At 34.0% G+C, this 18,723-nt stretch overlaps 1 protein-coding gene across 4 annotated transcripts in view; it reads left to right on the plus strand.

The window, feature by feature from the left end:
* Nucleotides 1–18,723, plus strand: part of RFX3 (regulatory factor X3) — a 128,091-nt gene that overhangs the window by 91,866 nt on the left and 17,502 nt on the right. For all 4 annotated transcript variants that reach the window (XM_056324083.1, XM_056324084.1, XM_056324086.1 and 1 more), the window contains 6 exons: nt 4,219–4,400; nt 4,948–5,067; nt 14,687–14,808; nt 16,037–16,149; nt 16,940–17,055; nt 17,569–17,723. In XM_056324083.1, coding sequence (XP_056180058.1) covers nt 4,219–4,400; nt 4,948–5,067; nt 14,687–14,808; nt 16,037–16,149; nt 16,940–17,055; nt 17,569–17,723 — 808 coding nt within the window. The remainder of the gene's footprint in view (nt 1–4,218; nt 4,401–4,947; nt 5,068–14,686; nt 14,809–16,036; nt 16,150–16,939; nt 17,056–17,568; nt 17,724–18,723) is intronic.

Consider the following 18,723-nt stretch of genomic DNA (forward strand, 5'->3'; position numbering starts at 1 on the left):
TTGTTCTTACTCTGCAAATCTCAGTTAAGAACTTCCCATATACAAAGCTAAAAGATCTTTGTGTCAAAACATGATCTCCAAAATATAGTGATAAATCCATTATATGTACTTTAAAATAATGGAAAAAGACCCAAAGTTAGTTTTAAACTTATATAAATAATAATATGACTTTGTAAGTTGCTGGTCTTTCTTGAAATATTTATTTTCTGTTGGTATTTGTGGGTTTGTACTTTGTATTTTTTCCATGTTAGCTTGTATTCATCTTACCTCTTTTTTTCCTTCTCAGCTTTACTAATTGTATGAATTCAAATTTATTTATTGTTTTACAGAAGAAATTTAATTTGGTTTTAATGTAAGAATATAGTGGTAGAAGCTGTTCCTCAGAAATCAAATTAAAAATGTATGTTTAAGCAGGTTTGGATTTGGATTCTGGATTTTTTCTGTATGGGTCTAGTTATGTCAAAGTCAAAAAAAGAAATGTTTTCTGGAAATCTTAAGCAAACTTTTTTTCCTCTACAAAATGCCCAAACTGAAAGAGGAAAATCGTTTTACAAAAAGTTACACAAAATGTTATACAGAAGGACTTTGGATGTTTATGAAACAATTTTTTTGAAGATAAGACAATATCAAAATTATTATCTAAATAATAATAGATAATATTAGACAGATAATATAAAAATTATTGTTTAAATATAATTTTTAAAGGGACCGTAACTTTTTCTAACAAAGTGACAGAAATTTACTTTAAGATTTGGAACACTTGAACTATTGATAATTTTGTGTTTAATCCTGTTATGAACTCCAGAATCTTCATATAAAACCAAGAAGAAATATAAGATAAGCTGCTATGCCCCAGTGTACTACGTTCCACTTGTTTCTGGTGCTATGCACTGTTCACAATGTGTTTCTAATAATGAGATTCTCATCCAGCTGTGAAGTTTTTTCATGATACTCCTTTCCTGACTATGAAAGCTTTTTAAAAAGTATTCAGATAGGGGTATATCTTTGACTGTGAGGAAAAAAAAAATATTTTCATGGCATATTTTCATGGCAATCACTCTTTCCTAGCCTTGGTCATTTTGGAAGAAGTTACCAATCTACCAATCTAGATCAAATTTGCTGGATGTTTTGCCTATTTTTAAGGCGATGCTTACTGCCTTTAAACTCAAGGACAGTATGGAGGAAGTTTAAGTATAGGTGCAGTCTTTGTCTCTTTAAACTGTTGTTGATTTTGACCTCCAATGTTTTGGGTTGGAATTGATTAAAATAATTGTGTTTAATAGGTTTTAAAATAGAATTCTGCATTGTCAGTTTAATTAAGTTGCACTTTGCAGATGATCTATTGATTTGTGGGAGAATGCTAGTTTTGGGATAGGAATTTTCACCCTGATACCTCTAAGAGGTTTTCTAGGTTTTTGTTTGTATGTTTGTTTGTTTGTTGGTGGGGTTTTTTTTGCCTAAATTCATGTATGCTCATTTTAAGGTGTTCATCATTTCTCCTCTGTTTTCTTTTCTTTCCCGATTTATTTCTGCATGAGATTGACTTATTTAATTACTTGATAGTTGAATGTTTTATAAACATTGCAGCTTAATTGGAGTCAATTGAACAGGTCTGTCTGTAAATATTTCATACCTTTACCCATTTTACTTACATAATACAGTCAGTACTATGAATTAAAGAACTAGGATTCAAATCTGAACAGCTCAGTTTTAGAATTATATTAAATTTTGGTAGAGACATGGTTGATTTTTTAATGTTGTTTACAGTAGTTATACAATGTTTGGAGATAATTTTCCTTTTAAAATTATGTATTAACTGCACTTTTTCTTCCAGGCTATAATCTAGCAAGTAATGCCTTCAAGCCTTTGCTACTAAGCAACTCCACACAGGCACAAAAATTCTTATGTTGCATTGATCTTTTGATTTCGGGTTTTTTTGGTGTTGAATAATACAAGATATCGTTGAAATAATATCTGTTAAAAATTCATATCATTAATGAGGTGCACTTAAAATTATTCATGATAGGTTAGAAGCCATCTGGAGGAAAATACCTTTAATGCTACATGCAGAACTTAATTGGAAAATAATTATTTATTTTTTTTAGTCTTTTGGGATTGACAAAGCTTTTCCCTTTGGGGAAGACAGAAATACTGCACATTCTGTATCTGTTCTGATTAAATTATAAATTTAATAATATATGAGAAATATTATATAAATTTGTATAATATATTTATTTATATATGCAACAGTTGAAAGATACAATTACCTTTGTTTCTAAGCCCAGGTGGGCTTATGGTAGGTCATCAGTTTTTATATTTAATACATTCAGTAAAATGAAGTAAGTTTAATACATTCAGTAATAGTTAATGTTTATGGTTACACCTTTTCTTCAGCTTTATTTAAAAATGACGGATGCTCAGTTTGGAAGGACCTGTGAATGTTAAGACTTTTAAAATAATGATATATTGATAATTATGATAACTGATAAAAATGATGAACTGTACTTTTTTATTTTGTCTATTTGAAATGCAAGATTACCTGCAACTGAGCCAAAAATTTTATATCTTAGAAGCACGTACATCTTACTTCTGTATATTTTTCTAGCGCTTATGTTTAAGAAACATGGAAAAGTTATGGGCATGTTTTCAGTAAAAAGCAAATAAAGAAATCATGTTTAAATGATCTAGAGTAAATTTTGTAGTAATGTTTTTGCATTTGTAGTGGTGCATTTTGCACTGGGACTAAAACATAGCTATAAATTCAATTATATGTTATCTACTGTACTTTAGTACAAAACAGTTTTGATAAAGGAAAGGTCAGGACTGATATATTTCATAGTTATTGCACACTAAAATATTCATGTTCTTTGCATAAGTTACACTGAACATTAATGGTATAGAATTTGTGCACTGCTCTTAACAAAATAATTCTGCAAAGGAGTAAATAACACATAGACTACGCATGTCCTTTGTTGTCACTTAATTTGTGTTTTGGTTATAATAGTTACTGTTTTGCTGGACTAAATTGAAAATCATTAAAAAATTGTGTGAATATCTAGCTCATCAGAGTAAATGTTTGTAACAAGTTTTGAAGATGCAATATCCTCAGTTTGCATTTTCACTGGATAATCAAATTAAATTCAGAGATTTAGTAAGATCTCTGATCCCAGCAAGTTTGAATATTCACACTATACTATTTTGGTATAAATACTTTGGAAAACAAATAAAATTCAAACAGAAAATTAAATTTTTGAATCATTCAGGCTATACCTAAAGGAAAATTTCAGGGGACTGAAATCATCGCAAGTACTGGGGAAAGATAAAGAGGATGTTAGCATATATAACTCCTAAACCAGTGGAATTTAAATGAGTCCTCAACCTGTACTATTTTTTATCTCTTTTGTCATTCTTCTATAATGTTAAATCTAGAAGTATTAAGTTTTGTGTATTAGTGACAACTAGAGGTGTTTCATGAGTGTGCACTACTTGGAAAGTCAGTGATGTTACATAAAAAGTCTCCTCTTGCATCTGTCTAAAATTACCTACCACAATTACATGAAAAGATAAATGTTCTTCCAGGAACCTTATTCTGTTCCTCCTGGAAGTCAATGGCAAACAGGTACAATTGAAAGGGGTTGTACCCCTAACGCTTTATAGACGTACCAGTTGTTTTCAGTGTTATCCAAGTTGGTCTTTGACTTACATGCAATAGCTGTTTTCTTGTATGTATCAGAGAGTAAAAAATACCCTATTCAGTTAAGTGCTGTAATGTTTGTTAACATCAGGCAAAGAAAAACAGTATAATAGCTCAGGTTTGAAAATAGATTAACTGTTGTTAGTCCAAGGGGTTTGTTTTCTGCAATTTATATGAATTACAGTCATGATTATTTATTTCTTTGCTGTACTAACAGTTTGTCTCCAAAGCATAGATACCTTTATCACATATCGGTGTGTTTAACTGCATCAAAAATATTTTAAGAAGTGGATGCTTATGTGAGGTCACAAGTGCAATGAGTTCTTCCCTTTCCCGGTAATTCTGAAGATCCTAAATATCCTATGGTGTAACTAGCATTTAAGGAGTCTCTGAAGAAGGGAGTAATGGTTTAATAGACCTGAAGAGAGTGGTTTCAAAACTGTTACAAGTTAATGTTGTATGGCTACGATATTTGAAATAAAGTAATAATGGTAGGGTTTTTTTCTGTTCTGTATGTGATATAGCTTCAATGGCTTTTAGACAACTACGAAACTGCAGAAGGAGTGAGCCTTCCAAGAAGTACCCTTTACAACCATTACTTACGACACTGTCAGGAACACAAGTTGGATCCAGTCAATGCTGCCTCCTTTGGAAAACTCATACGATCAATCTTCATGGGATTACGGACCAGAAGACTTGGAACTAGGTTTGTGTTAATGAAATACTGAACTACGATAGAAATTATAAGTAATAATCCTAAGAAAGAAAATTGCTGCTAGCCAAAAAATAAATAAAACCTGTATTTAAATGTTACAGTGTTTTTCTGTCAGTTCAGTCTCTTAACGTTAAACATTTTTATACTTTTCCAGATGTTGTTACACTTTTACTTCTCCTGTTTTTGTGTGTATGTGTGTTTACATTTTGATAAATACACTGCAGATTTCTATCACTACAAGTAAAATATACTTGTTGTTTGGAAATTACTAAGAATTGTGTTTCTCCATAGCTAGATAAGGTGTATTTATTTTATTTATTTGCACTCAAGTGGATTACAAGTTAAAATGCTGGATGATATTTGTTCAAGAGAGTGAATTAATTTCCTGAAGATTGTAAAATGACACCTATGTAAAACAAGTATGACAGGAGAGTCAGGCTTGATATGTGGGTATTATTTTCTAGTTAACGTAAATTGTAAAGTAAATGTAATGTATATGTATAAAAGTGGTGCTTTTAATTCTTGCTCTTTCATAAAGGGGGAACTCCAAATATCATTACTATGGGATTCGTGTCAAGCCAGACTCTCCTCTTAATCGACTACAAGAGGACATGCAATATATGGCTATGAGACAACAGCCCATGCAGCAAAAACAGAGGTAAAGTGTGAAGTGACCATGAATACTTACTAATGTTTCTAGTTCATAAAGCCTTACTTTTGCTTACATGGAGAAACTGGAATACTAATGCAATTTTTGTTCAGCTTCTGTGCTGTGAAAAATGTTTGTTAGATATCCAATTGATGTCACAGAAGTATCAGTCGACATGAAAGAGTATTTACCTAGGCATTGTCATAAATTTGCAAGAAATAATATAATAAAGTGACATATTACATGAACAGACTCTTCTTAACTATCTTGAGGTTTTATCCCACAAGCTGAAGAAAACCAGTAGAAGCTTGAATTTCAGATTTTGCTGTTTTTCATTGCTACAACATTTTACATATAAGCTGCATATAGAAGAGCTTATGATTATGTTCAGTTTAGTGTTTATTTCCTCTCCTGGTGAAGAATAAATGTAACTATAATGGTTTGTGTGAAAGTTGATTTAAGTATTTTCCCTCACCATCTGTGTTTCCTGAGGATCCTGTGAAAGCCCGGAAGTGTTTGAAAAATGGCACAGTGACCACAAGGGGCTATGCTGGTGGTGAAAGAATGTGTGAATATGTATATGAAAAACTATCCTGAATAGAAAATCTTAGTAAAAAAATACAAATCAGTACATTTCTTTGAAATTTATTTCTATTTGACTGATGTCACTAGCCTCCCTATTACCCTAAAGTGAAATATCTAAGGTGTGTAATTTCATAAAACTCCTAGGCAGAACAGCAGCATATCAAGCAAGACATCTTTAGAGCTATTACTCAAAGTCCAATTGAATGAACAGTGTAGTATAGCTTACTAAGTGTATTTTGTGGCCTTGGACACAATTGGGATATGGAAAACACAACTTCAGACTTGAACTTCAAATACAGATACCACTTTAATTTGAAATTGTTTTACTATCACTTCCAGAAGTAGTTACAGCACTAAAGACATATTCATGGTAAGATAGATGGTCTTAACGATCTTGCAGTGGGCATAATACAGAAGCATGAGATGTCTCCCAATATGATCATGTAGGAAATTCTTGTTACAAAAAGAAGGACAAGATTATATGGTAAGAAAAGGTGATAGGTATTTACAAAATCTCAAGGCAAGCTTATTTTACCTACTCAAGCTGACTCACAGATTTCATTCCCTCACACTCTAAATCACATGTATGCACCAAGACATATGCCACAATGGTCTTATTAGAATTGTTTCTATGAAATTGTTTCTGGAGAAGTTATGCCAGTTACCTAATCATCATCACCTCTCTTGTCTTCTTGATTCACAGTGACAAACTGATTTTGAATTTCTTATATAACTCTTAGGAGTAGATACTACTTTCCTTTATTATTTACTTTATTATTTTGTTTAACACCACCATATGTCTTAAGTAGTTCCCTTATTTCCATACCTAGGTATGTTTGGTGGCATTTTCTTGACATTATGTCAGTTTGTTCCCCGATTATATTTGAATGAAATGACACATGCAGCATGGTGTAGCAGTTAGTGCATCCCTTTAATCCACGTTTTTGTGCATGGACGCACATACACACAGGCACGCTTTCATTCATACTAAATTCATACTGATCTTAAGCTCTGTTGTGAGAATCTCTACAGATACTGGTGAAGGATGGCAACTACAAGGCACTGGATGCTGCTGCTGAGTAAGGTAGCTGTTACATGAAGAGCACTGTGCTGTATTAGAAAAGCTGATTATATGTTGAGTTGAGGCTAGCCATGGGAGAGAACAGGAAAAGGAGAGAAGCAGAAGCCTCTATCACCTGTCTGCAATGTTGAGTCAGGAAAGACCACCATCATGTTGTATCTTAATAATAACAATGGCTTTATTATTAAATCCTTAAAAGCAGCTGTCTCAGTATACCTTCCTAGATGAAGCTTTATCTCATTGCTCAGGAACTTGCATTACATACCTTCTTGTCTAAAATAAAAGCAGGCTGACCTCTCTACACTTGTGATGACCAGTTACATACCCTAGAAATAGAGGCATTGTTAACATAGCCCTACTGGTGTAGTATTCATACAAAGTAGTTCTGAGGTTCTTTTTTCATCCCTGTGTTCAGGGTACACAGATCTCAGTAAAATATTTTCTGTCTTTCCAAAATCACAGCATCCTAAATAGATAAAATGTAGAGATCAAGGACCTAGCCAGACTTTGACAGTTGCACTGTGAAAAATTGTATTTGTTGTGCTCTGCATACCATCAAAAATACTAGCAATACTAAATAGGATATAGAAAGATGTTTATCCAAGAAAATATAGGAAATTTTCGTTGAAAAATGGAAACTCATGAGCCACTATTACTTACTTAATTTTCTAATAGAAACAGGGATTTTCAAAGCCAAGAGTGATGATTCAAGAATATTTTTATCTCATTGGAATGTGCTGATTATAACAGTAATTTTAGGAAAAGATTTAACAAATATATTAAATTATTGCACAATCTAGCCTGTTTACTTCATTGCAGCCACTCTAGCATGCAGCAGTCATGAGCTTTGGTCTATTCTCTCTTGGTAACCTTACTTTTAGGGTAGTCTTTGGTCATACAATGTCAAGTGTTACTCCACATACTTTGAATAAAAATGTCTGTATATTTTATTTGCTTAATTTTAATGGAAACTGAGATTGCTCGTGTCCTGTGGCACTCAGAAGCTAAGTTTTTTTAGGAAAAGAGAAATGCTAAATATAAAAATGACTTTACGTAAAACTTTCAGTTTAAAAGTGAACTTGTGGTTTTGAAGTGACATTTCTTCCACATTCACAGAACACGTTTAGTCTCTGGTTTCAATGTTTGATATATGTCTGTATGTATTTTTATTGTAGTTATCTTAGTGTATTGAAGAATTCTAGCAGGATTTATTAAGAGATAAGTAAAGGACTGAACATTACAATTTGCATTATTAGGGTAACGTAGCTCTTTGTTGGGCTTTGTTACTATTTCTGATGTTTCTTTTGTCCTTTAAACCAGTGGTAAATTGCAGTCAATATACTATTTCTGTATAGTTACACCAATTGTGTCACCTCTGTCAGACACATCTAATTGGAAAAACACTTCTAACCCTTTTTGGCAAAGGCTGTAGAGTGAACGTACACTACAGCTCATTTTTCTTCATTTTTTTTTCTTAAACTGAGGGTCATGCACCTTCTGTATGTGCTTAACTTGTATATCCCAAAGTGCTCTTCTGTGTTCATGATCAGTTTGTTCTGGGCTTGAATTCGAGGGCCTGAGATTTATCAAACAAGTTTCAGATGAAGGTCATGCTGTTTGTTGTGATCAGCATGAGCTGTGGGCGTACTGTTTCTTTGTTCCAGTAACAAGAAAAAAGAGTAACTACAAATCACAGATGCCAATAGTCCTGTCTTCCAGCTGAGACAGTGGTTTGGCAACAACCACCATGTATCGAGAGACTTAAAGCATCTTTGAACTGAAGAAATGTTGTTAACAGTAGTCTTGGCTGGAAGATAATAGCTAACACCCTACCTTTCAGGTGGACCTGCTGTATGGCTCAGACTTGCAAGGAAAGGCCTAGATTGCATCTCTCATCCTGCTCCTAAATGTTTTCCAGGATAGGAAAACCCAGGATATTTAACTGGTTATATTATCCATCAGTTTTGGATCAAACACAGGCCTGACTAACAGCGGATGGGCATCTGACAAAGATTGTTAGGAAGAAATAAAGTAATATCCAACCCAAATATTATGTCAGATATATTTGCACAGTTTTAAGTCTGGCACTAAACACTTGCCACTTCGAAGTACAATCTTACTATGAAAGCATTCCCATAAGCATTCCTTTTCAGATAATTTAAGGGAAATGTATCAGAGATACAATTCCTAAAGGCAAGTTCCGGTTTTAACCTGGTTTTATTTAGCTCTTCGTGAGTAGAACCTTGTGGCTCAGAAGCTGAATTATCTTTATGGCTTAGTCTAGGGAAATTGATGCAGGTATGCTTACCTTTTCTTTAGAGCATTCATAACAATGTACGTTTTGAATTCTTTTTCCAGAAGTAAACCTCCATCTTTCCTAGTTAATTTCAAATATTTCTTTCAGTTCTTGCATACAATGATTGTACCTTTTTGCTTTCATTTATGGGAGCTGAACATTCAGCTAAGAAGTTTTTAATGATTACAATAACCATCGTTATCTACTGTACATTATAACATTCAGCTAACTTATATTACTGTTCTAACCAGAAATCGTTAATCACTGCTTCCTATAGATGTTGCTTACCCTGCTCTCTATTTTATGTAGGAAATAATCTGTATTTTTCTGCTGTTGTCTTTCCTGTATTCACGTTTCATGGATATACTGATCAGTCAAAATTACCTTTTAACAAGCCACTGTGCTGTGAGTCAAAAGTATCAAGTATTTACACATCTTTTTAAAAGGGTCTTGGGTTTATGGAAAACAGAGAAATTAGGCATTTTTACAGTGGTATTATTTTTGAAACCAGAGAGTAAGGTATCATAGTCTAAGAAACACTGACATCTTTAAAACTGGGCTACAAGTTTGTTAAGACACAATATCCTAAAATGATAATAAGAGAACTTATATGATAAACTACTAAATAACTTCCTAATGGAGTAGTTCAGAAAAAAATCAGTCTTTCTCTTGAACAAGCTCAGATACTTTGTGTCTAGTATGGTTACAATGCAGAGGTGATTGCCGATTAAAAAACCAGGAAGTTCTGCTTAGAATTCTAGGTTAGATATATATCAACAATGGTTATTAGACTGAGGAGAGATGTTTTAAAAGTACACACATTAAATTTGCATTCCTTAAATTTCTTCAGTTTCACCTACTGTATTTGATTTTAGATAATGAAGCTTTTACTGAAATACAGCCTCCACATTATTTTTGAGGCTTTATGATGTATGCACAATAGTATACTTGGAGATTATTTTATTTTCTTCAAAAGCTAGGAAGCAACTAGTACAAACTTGACCTACACACCAAAACATTTTTATAGCATCCAAATGCTTCTCAGGTATTTCTTTGTTACTTGCAGGTTATGCATCTTCACAGATGATACTTTTTAAAGTATTTGTGTTTCTTCAATTTTCCTGTAGTTAACAGCTTTAGTATGTGTTGTCTGTGGTATTGCAAGCTGTTGGAATCAACTTTTGCTTTCAGCTAATTTTAAAAGCTTACTTTTTTCCCCAGTAGCATCAATGGCAACATTTTATTTGCATACAGTAGTAAAATGCTTTAACAAACATTGCACATTGTTATGCATAAGTTTGCCATTTTGTTACATAGTTCAGTATATCAGCTCACTTCTCAGGGACAAAATAAAAATAAAATAGAGGTGAATCCTTAGAGCTTAGTTCTATTTATTTTTAAAACACCTACTTGGTTGTGTTTGGGTTTGGGTTGTTTCTTGAGCAAGCCAGAAAGATAAAAACCTTAGTTTTTAAGAAAAAGAGAGAATATTATAAATTGTGTAACAGCATGAGTTGGATTTTTCAGAAAAATACTAACTTCTAAGACTTAAAATCCGAATAGTGACAGCATGGCAACAGTACAAGCAAGCAAAAAAATCTGCAGAAAATTTAACTGAAAAAGCTGCTATCTGTTTTTTGTCTGTCTTGTGGCTTAGTTAATCCATTTTGGCTTCTCATAGTTTTGATAGTTTTCAGCTTGTTTCTTTTCCCTACCAATTTCATACATGCATTTCAAACTAAGTAGGCATTTAATTATACTTCCCCTTTCTGATTTATCTTTTTAATGAATGCATTGTTTGCTGCACATGAATTTTAGTCAGGAAGTTATTAATCTGTTTTGCAGAGAGAGAGGATGTTTGTGTTAATGACCTTATGTCAAAGTTAGACTATGGAAGTCAATGAAGTTGTATTCTGAATTAACTGCAAAGTGAGACCAGCATATCATTCAGTGTCATTTCTGAATTACCTGATTCCGTGTTCTGATTTGAGTGGTTTAGTGGGGTTTTTTTTATTTTCATAGCTTTGCAGAAATTGAGAAAATGTCTGTTGTTAACTAAAGACTTTGCAAACTTTTACTGTTTATGTAACCTATATAAGATTCAAATCATCTCCTTTCTGGGTCAAATGTCATTAGAAAGTGTAATACTCATGTAAGGTTAGTTGGTATTTTCTGCTCCCAGTCTCCTAGCACCCAGTAATTTAAAAGAAAAGAAAGGGAAAAAAAAAAAAAAAAAAAGGAAAAAGAAAAGGATGAAAGATGAAATAAGATATATGTTAGTAGTGAGTAAAATTAACAGAGTAAAAGTTTGGGTAATTTTAGAAAATGTGACTCTTACCAGTTAGGAAATTGTAACTATTTTTTGCATGCACCAAAAATGGCTAAAATTTAACTAAAGAATTCTGGAGAGCTGTTTGATGCCTAAACTGCCAAAGTTCTACTTGTACATAAAAACCAGCAGATCTAAAATTATTAACCACTGACTACTTCCGTTTAATCTTAAGCTCCTGAAAAAGATGTTTTTTCTTTTTTTCATTCTTTAGTTTCATTTTGCAAGTGAATTTCTAACGCTGCTGAAACTGATTAACTCTTGACACATTACCTGTCAGAGTGCCAGAATTAAGAATTTTGCCCACATATTTTACGTAAACCACAGTGGTGTAAGTAGGTGGATAATCCTGATTCCTAGCACTGAAGGATTAAGTTGGCTTTTATACTTTAATTAAAAGGTTTTTTGTATAACTGAAAAACTCTTAGAGGAATGTTATTTTTATGTCTTCAAAACAATTTTAATCCTATTTCAGGAGCTGAAGGGTCAGTAAAATAATACATTTTGCAGAAAGCTGTGGAACTGTCTTGAAGTATAGGTTTTGATTTACAAGTATTTCCAGAAGTTGATCTGCCTGGTATTTGTAATTATAATTGAGAGACAAGTTAAGAATTCTTCTCAGATGAACTGCCTGGATTGCAGGTAGATTTATCAAGTAATAACAAGCTCATCCAGAAGAGTTCAGTGCTACCATGATACCAGAGATGAAATTTTATTCTTTAATACAGTTAATTAGAGTTTCACTGTTGTGTTCAACAGGCTGTCACGAAAGGAGTGATTAGGTCAGATCACTTGAAGAATTACCACCAGAGTTTTAAGTGAAATAGGTTTAATCAGAATTTGTGGAAATGTGAGTTCACTAGATTCAATGGCAAGCTTCATGCCGTTGATTACTACATGAAGTAAATGCACAGAGATAAATCAAGTCAGAGTAGAGTGGGAAACAGTTTATAAAGTTTAAATGTGTAATAGGGTAAAGGAGATCTTTCCATTGAGTCATGACGTTTAGAGCAGATCCCCTTGCTTTCTCAACTCTCACAGAGTTTAGGTGCAGCTGGATCTAATCTTAGTCTCAGACTTGGTCAATGGTTTATGTCTAGAAGGGAAAGAGCTAGAAAGTGGGATAAAGAATAAGGGAAGACCCTTCCACTGAGTCATGAGGTTCAGAGTAGACCCCCTTGCTTTCTAAACTCTTAACAGAGCTTAGGTGCGGCTCGATCTATTCTAAGTCCTGCACTTGGACAACGAATTAGATCAAAAGGGGAGAAAGAGAAGAAAGAAGTTTGTTCACCGTTCAAGATTATCCATAAGATTTTAGCAGAAAATCAATAAAATTTGTTTTAAATCATGAAATTACATAATTACCTTAACTACTTCAAGTTTGCAATATATATTACAGCAAAGGTATACCTACTAAAAGTTTGCCCCTGAGTTCAGTGAAATACTCACGTCTTATTTGTGATCCTCAGCAGGTGAAGAGTTGAGCCTTGAGGAGCAGGGGTATCAGCCCAGGCCCCGTTGCTGACTTTCTGCGATGGTCGATGGTTCCCCTAGTATCACAAGATGTAGTGGTCTGCAAGCTCTGAGTGGCGTCCTGCTCAGGGGGAGATGTGGTCACAGCCTGCTGCAGTCCAGGAGAGCTCAAAGGGTCTCTCACTTTAGGACCATTGTGTATAAGGCTGTGAGATGATTGGCTTTAGTCATCAGCAAATTTCCATCCTGACCACAACCTGAGTGGGTAATTTTCTCAAAAAAAATTCCAGAAACAGTATCTTGTTTCACTCAATTTCCACTTGGGCTATGATCCAGCAACAGCATCCTGGGGTTGTCAGGAAGTAACTGATTGTTGCCATTCTTCTTCCGTGCTTCGACCAGTCAATGGCAGTTCCAGCACAGGTGGTGCCATTCTGTGCCTTAGTCCAGTAGGAGTGACAGGGACACTCAAAGGGTAATTGGCCACCCAACTCATTACTTAAGGTGTCAAGCTGTAGCTGACAATTCCCAGTATAGACAGAGCCATTCTTTGCCTTAGCCAAGTAAGAGTTGCTGGTGCGGTTAAGTGGTGCTTACGCACCCAACTTACCAGTCAAGGTAGGGAGGTCTTGCCAGCAGCTCCCGAGGCTGTAGAACAGCCCAGAGAAGGGGGAGAGGTGCACTGCCACACAGACATAGGATTGTACACCAGACCATTACAGAAAGTGAAACTTGATATGGGTGACCTAGAGACAGAATAGATACAGGTGTCTTCTTTTTTCTCAAGCACTAAAATTCCTGAAGTTATAGAACTGTTTGTTCATCAGGAGAGGAGCCTTTCTGTTGAAAAGTGTACTTTCTGTCTGCCTTGTGTTACTGTATATTTAGATTCATGTCAGGAATGCCTAGAATATTGAACAGATGTTTTTCATGGAAACTTCCTTTTGAAGTAAAATCTCAGTAATTACAGAGTGAATGCTAGTTTATGTTTACTGGAAATGAAATTAAATGCTCCCAACTGATTAAGTTGCTTCTCAAACTAATGCATCGACAGTGGAATTTCTTGTCACATTTCTGAAGTTAACACGGAGTTTTACAGTCTGCACAACAATTCCAATTTAAGTGATCATTAAAACACACTTTATTTAGCTCTTATTTTCTTTTCCAGTGGCTACAATTGTTTTCCAAAGTGCAATGCATCCACGATGTTACCATTAAGATCAACAAATTCTCAGTTGTGTTGAAAGTGACAGGCATGATCTTCAGCCTGTCAGACTGTCGAAACAACACTTCACCATCCAAACCAGCATTCCCATTTGTATAATTTTGATTTTTGTCCTTTATAAAAGATTCTGAGAACTGACAGTGAAGAGTTTAGGTTTCCAATTATCTTCTCAGGCCTTCTATGCTTATGAGGGAAGTTTGTTGGATTTGAAAAGTCTTTCACTGTCCTCAGACAGTAATGTTGTTTTTTCTTAAGGTAATGAAACATTATTTTTGAGTTACATAATTCATATTGAGTTACAATACATATTGTGAATTCAAGCTATTCAGAAAGGGGAAGATTTCATTATTTTCGGTGTCAATTAGCAGGTCTTATGGTATGCTGTTCCTAAGCTAAATTCCACAAGAAATTGGTAGCGGTACTGTAATATCACCTTCATGAAATTGGTAGTGCATTGTTAGTCCTCTAGCTTCCCTTAGTAATTGTTATTTACAAATAAAATAAAAATGTGAAAATTCTTTTGTTACTTTTCCTCAGTATTTTATTTCAAGATGGAGAAATCAGAGCAAACGTAGATTGTATGATCTTTTTTATGAAGGAGTGAACAGAAAGGATATTTTGTACTTGGTATTTTTGTAGGTATAAGGCTATGCAGAAAGTGGATGGAGTTGCAGATGGCTTCACAGGAAGTGGTCAACAGACAGGCACATCTGTTGAACAAACTGTAATTGCCCAAAGTCAACATCATCAACAGTTTCTAGGTATGAAAGCAGGTTTTATACAGCTGTATAAATGAAATGAACTTCATTATCACTGTGAAGATCAAGTCACACAAATACAATAGTTGCTTCTAAAGTTGCCATGCCCTCTTTGAAATTCCTACACAACAGAATAAAAAGGCACTTAAATTACATGTTCTTTGTTATGAGCTTTATATTTAATATGCATTATATAAGTATAAAAGAAAAAAATTGCAAATTCTATATTTGTGTGATATATTTAATGTTGTATACATCACAGTGTGGTTGCTGGCAGTATTATATTAGATATGCATATTGCAGTTCCCGCACTTGCAGTTGTTTCCTGCATATGCACTACAGTGGATTATATTTCATAAAAGTGAGTGGGGGTGATGGCATTGCATGACTATTGCAAGTTAACCATCCAGTGGACTGTTTTGAAAATGTGCTGTAGTGTTGTAAGTGGGAAAATTTTATCAAATAGAACCTGAAAGTTAATGTTTAAAAATATCCAAGTTGCAGATTCTGATCCAGTTCAGCATGTATTCTCAGTAATGGAAACAAATAGTAGTTTTTTTACTTGTTCCGGTAAGAATACTCTTTGGCTGTGCTACTGCAGAATGTGTAGGCTTCTTTGCTTGAGATTTTCAAGCACCAAATCCTTTGGCCTAATTTTGCTGTTACTGAACATGGTAACATTAAAATGTTTCGAATCTTCCTTTCCAGGTACCTTTCAGTCCAGCATTTTTCTCTTAAATCAGCTTGTCTCTAGGAACATTTGTGGCAAATAGTAAAAGCACACATTGGCTCTACTTGAAAGTCTATTAAATTTCAAATAAAAATGTATATTGAGTCTACTAAGCACCATCATACCTGGCTACATAGAAACACTTCAGCTGAACTAGAAAAAAAATGTTCAAGGATTAATGTTTCGTACACTGGCACAGATATTTTCCTTCATCCTGCAACATTCTGAAAACATCTGCATTAGCTTTTCTGTATACATGTAGTATGTACGTGCCATCTTTTTAATGTCTTCAAGAATAATTTTGGGGTTTTTTTGATTTAAAAATGCTGGCTGAATTTCTTTACAATTTTATCATACAACAGGTATGAAAAGCTTTTCTCTTTGCACATTATGACCTTTTGGAATTTCTTTCTTTTGTATCATCCTTAAATTTTTTCTTAATCATACTGTAACTGGCATCGTTTACAATAGGCCTTTTTCATTATGTTGTCATGGAAACAGATGCATCTCGAGTACTTCCAGAGTTTGGAGAAGTTGAAATATCTTCGCTGCCAGATGGTACTACTTTTGAAGACATCAAATCACTGCAGAGTCTTTATCGAGAGCACTGTGAGGTATTTCCTATAAACCATTTATTTTTTGAAGTTCATGATTTCTAGTGAAGGTGAGTACAGGACAGTCATGCCAAATATATTGCAGCCATGCCAGTGATGTGTGACCTTCCCTCAGGATATTTTGCTTATTTCATTTGAAAGGACATTAGAAATAAGTTTTTCTGGAGGGTCCCCTTTACGTGGGAAAAAAGTTATACATGATAGACAGGGAGAATGAAGTATAATTATGTGTATGTTCACACATGTTTGAGAAAGTAGACTTCAGATTGTACACGCAGATCTTTGGTTTAGTCAATAGGAAATATAAATCAGGTTAAACTATAATATTTTTTTACATTAAAAGCAGTAACTTTTTTCTCATCTTAAAAAAACACTGAGATGTTTCAGCCACATTTGATATTGAACAGTATGTCTTTTAAAATTATTTTTGAAGGTACTTTCAAACCTGTACATTGTGAAAATGAATGAAATGGCAGGTTTCCTTTGGTCTTGCATTAATTATTTTGTTTGGATGAATTCCTCTGATATGTTTACGTAGGCCATACTCATTTCTGGAGGCTTCCATGAATGTGCACTTCGCCTTACTCAAGTCTCTGTGCACACCAGGTTATAGTGCTGAATAATTTATGGGTATCAAAGGTATTAAAACAGACATTATTTGTAAGTTGAGAAATGTACAGTTTGCCTTTGCTCCACTGTGTAAAGGAAGAAAAACTATTAGTCTAGTTGGAGTTGGAAGTGGGGGGAAGTTGAGCAGAAGGCAGTTTGTACTTGTGTTTTATTTTCTCAGGCAATACTGGATGTGGTTGTGAATCTTCAATTCAGCTTGATAGAAAAATTGTGGCAAACTTTCTGGCGCTATTCTCCCTCTGCTCCACCTGATGGCACTACTATTACTGAACCAAGGTCAAGAAATGTTTCTCTTCGTTTACTGCTTTTCATGTTAACATAATACAGGTGTCAAATAAAATAAAAAAACTTTCATTAGTTTTACCTGCAGAGCAATAATACAGTTTTTCATATGCTAATTTTTCAAATTAAATTGATATTGTCTGGCCTTTTTTTCTATAGTCTGGGTGTATGCTGAAGTGCAGTCTTGAAACTACTGTGTTGTCCATTTTTTTTTTTTCTTTGCTTGGACAACTATACAGTAAAGATGTCTTTTCCCTGTATTCTTTCCAGTTCTTTTAGGCCAAAAGGACCATTCATACCTCTGCATAGTTTATGAGCTGTAGCAGAGCTACAGAAGCATTTTTAAAATCCATTTCCCTGTGACAAATGTGTAAAGAAGTTATATTGTGTGTAGTTGAGACATCTATGATGTCTTTATAAAATAATACATTCTAACACCCATTGCAGATTTTTACCTGTGGTAAATGCATTATAATTTATTCATTTGCTACATTTTTTTCACACCAGCAATCTGAGTGAAATAGAAAGTCGACTTCCAAAAGCAAAGCTGATTACTCTGTGCAAGAATGAGTCTATTCTGAAATGGATGTGTAACTGTGACCATGTGATGTACCAGGCTTTAGTGGAGATTCTCATTCCTGATGTCCTTAGACCTATTCCTAGTAAGTTAAACATCTGAAACATTTTGTAAGGATTTTTGTGCATGCATGTGTATGGTGGTGGACTTGTGCCTCACAAGGCAGCTATAGGAATAAGTTTGAAAGTTAGGAAAGTATTGTGTATCATTTATCTTCAGTTTTGTTGTGTAGGGAGTTGTGCTGAGAGTTGATGTATGCTTTGTATTTTAAAAGTAACTGAGGATTTTAGTGCAGTTGGAAGATCTGTTTTTTCAAGGTACAGTTTCATACTAAAGATACTTCTTTCTGTGTGTGTTGTATTTTCAGATTAAAATGTTTTCCTTTTACTCTGGCTCTGGACTACTTGATAGACATAAATCCTGTGGCCCTGAGCCAGTGTGCACTAATGTTAGTCAGTCCTTCCACTAAATTCATTAGTTTTCAGTTTGAACATTTTATATTAATCTTTGATTAGTCTGGGAAAAAAAAAAGTATATGATCTTTGCGATTCCATTTTTGGACAGTTACTCTTTTGTTCCTTAATCGGTGGCTGCTGAAATCAATTATAATGGCTGTTAAAGTGATGAAAAATCAAGTCAAAATTTTTAGTCCAATTTATTATTTCAGTCTATTGTTCTTTTTGTCATATGTCATGCATGAGAGAATCAGTAACTGTCCAGCCATTCAACCATTACCAGGAGCAGAGCTTTTTTTTCGAAGTTACTTTTACTAGAATCCATTGGAGCTCCAGCAGTGTACTTTTTATGGCTGTTTTTGGTAGAAAATTAATTTATGTGACGACAGTTAACTCCTTTATAAAGTATTTATTGCCTGACATATGCTGTGCTAAATAGTACAAGGAAGTCATGTTATCAGCCTGCTATAAGCATCATAACTCCTATATATTATAACCTTTCCACGAAAAAACAGTAGTCACTTTATAGAGTTGAACTAATATTTTTATAATAAAAATATAATATAAATAATTTAAAAAAATAGGGCCTTAAGTAGCTTTGCAGCTAACAAAACTAGTGGTGCTGTGAAC

Source organism: Falco biarmicus, chromosome Z (genome assembly GCF_023638135.1).
Source record: "Falco biarmicus isolate bFalBia1 chromosome Z, bFalBia1.pri, whole genome shotgun sequence".
NCBI classification, from domain to species: Eukaryota; Metazoa; Chordata; class Aves; order Falconiformes; family Falconidae; genus Falco; species Falco biarmicus.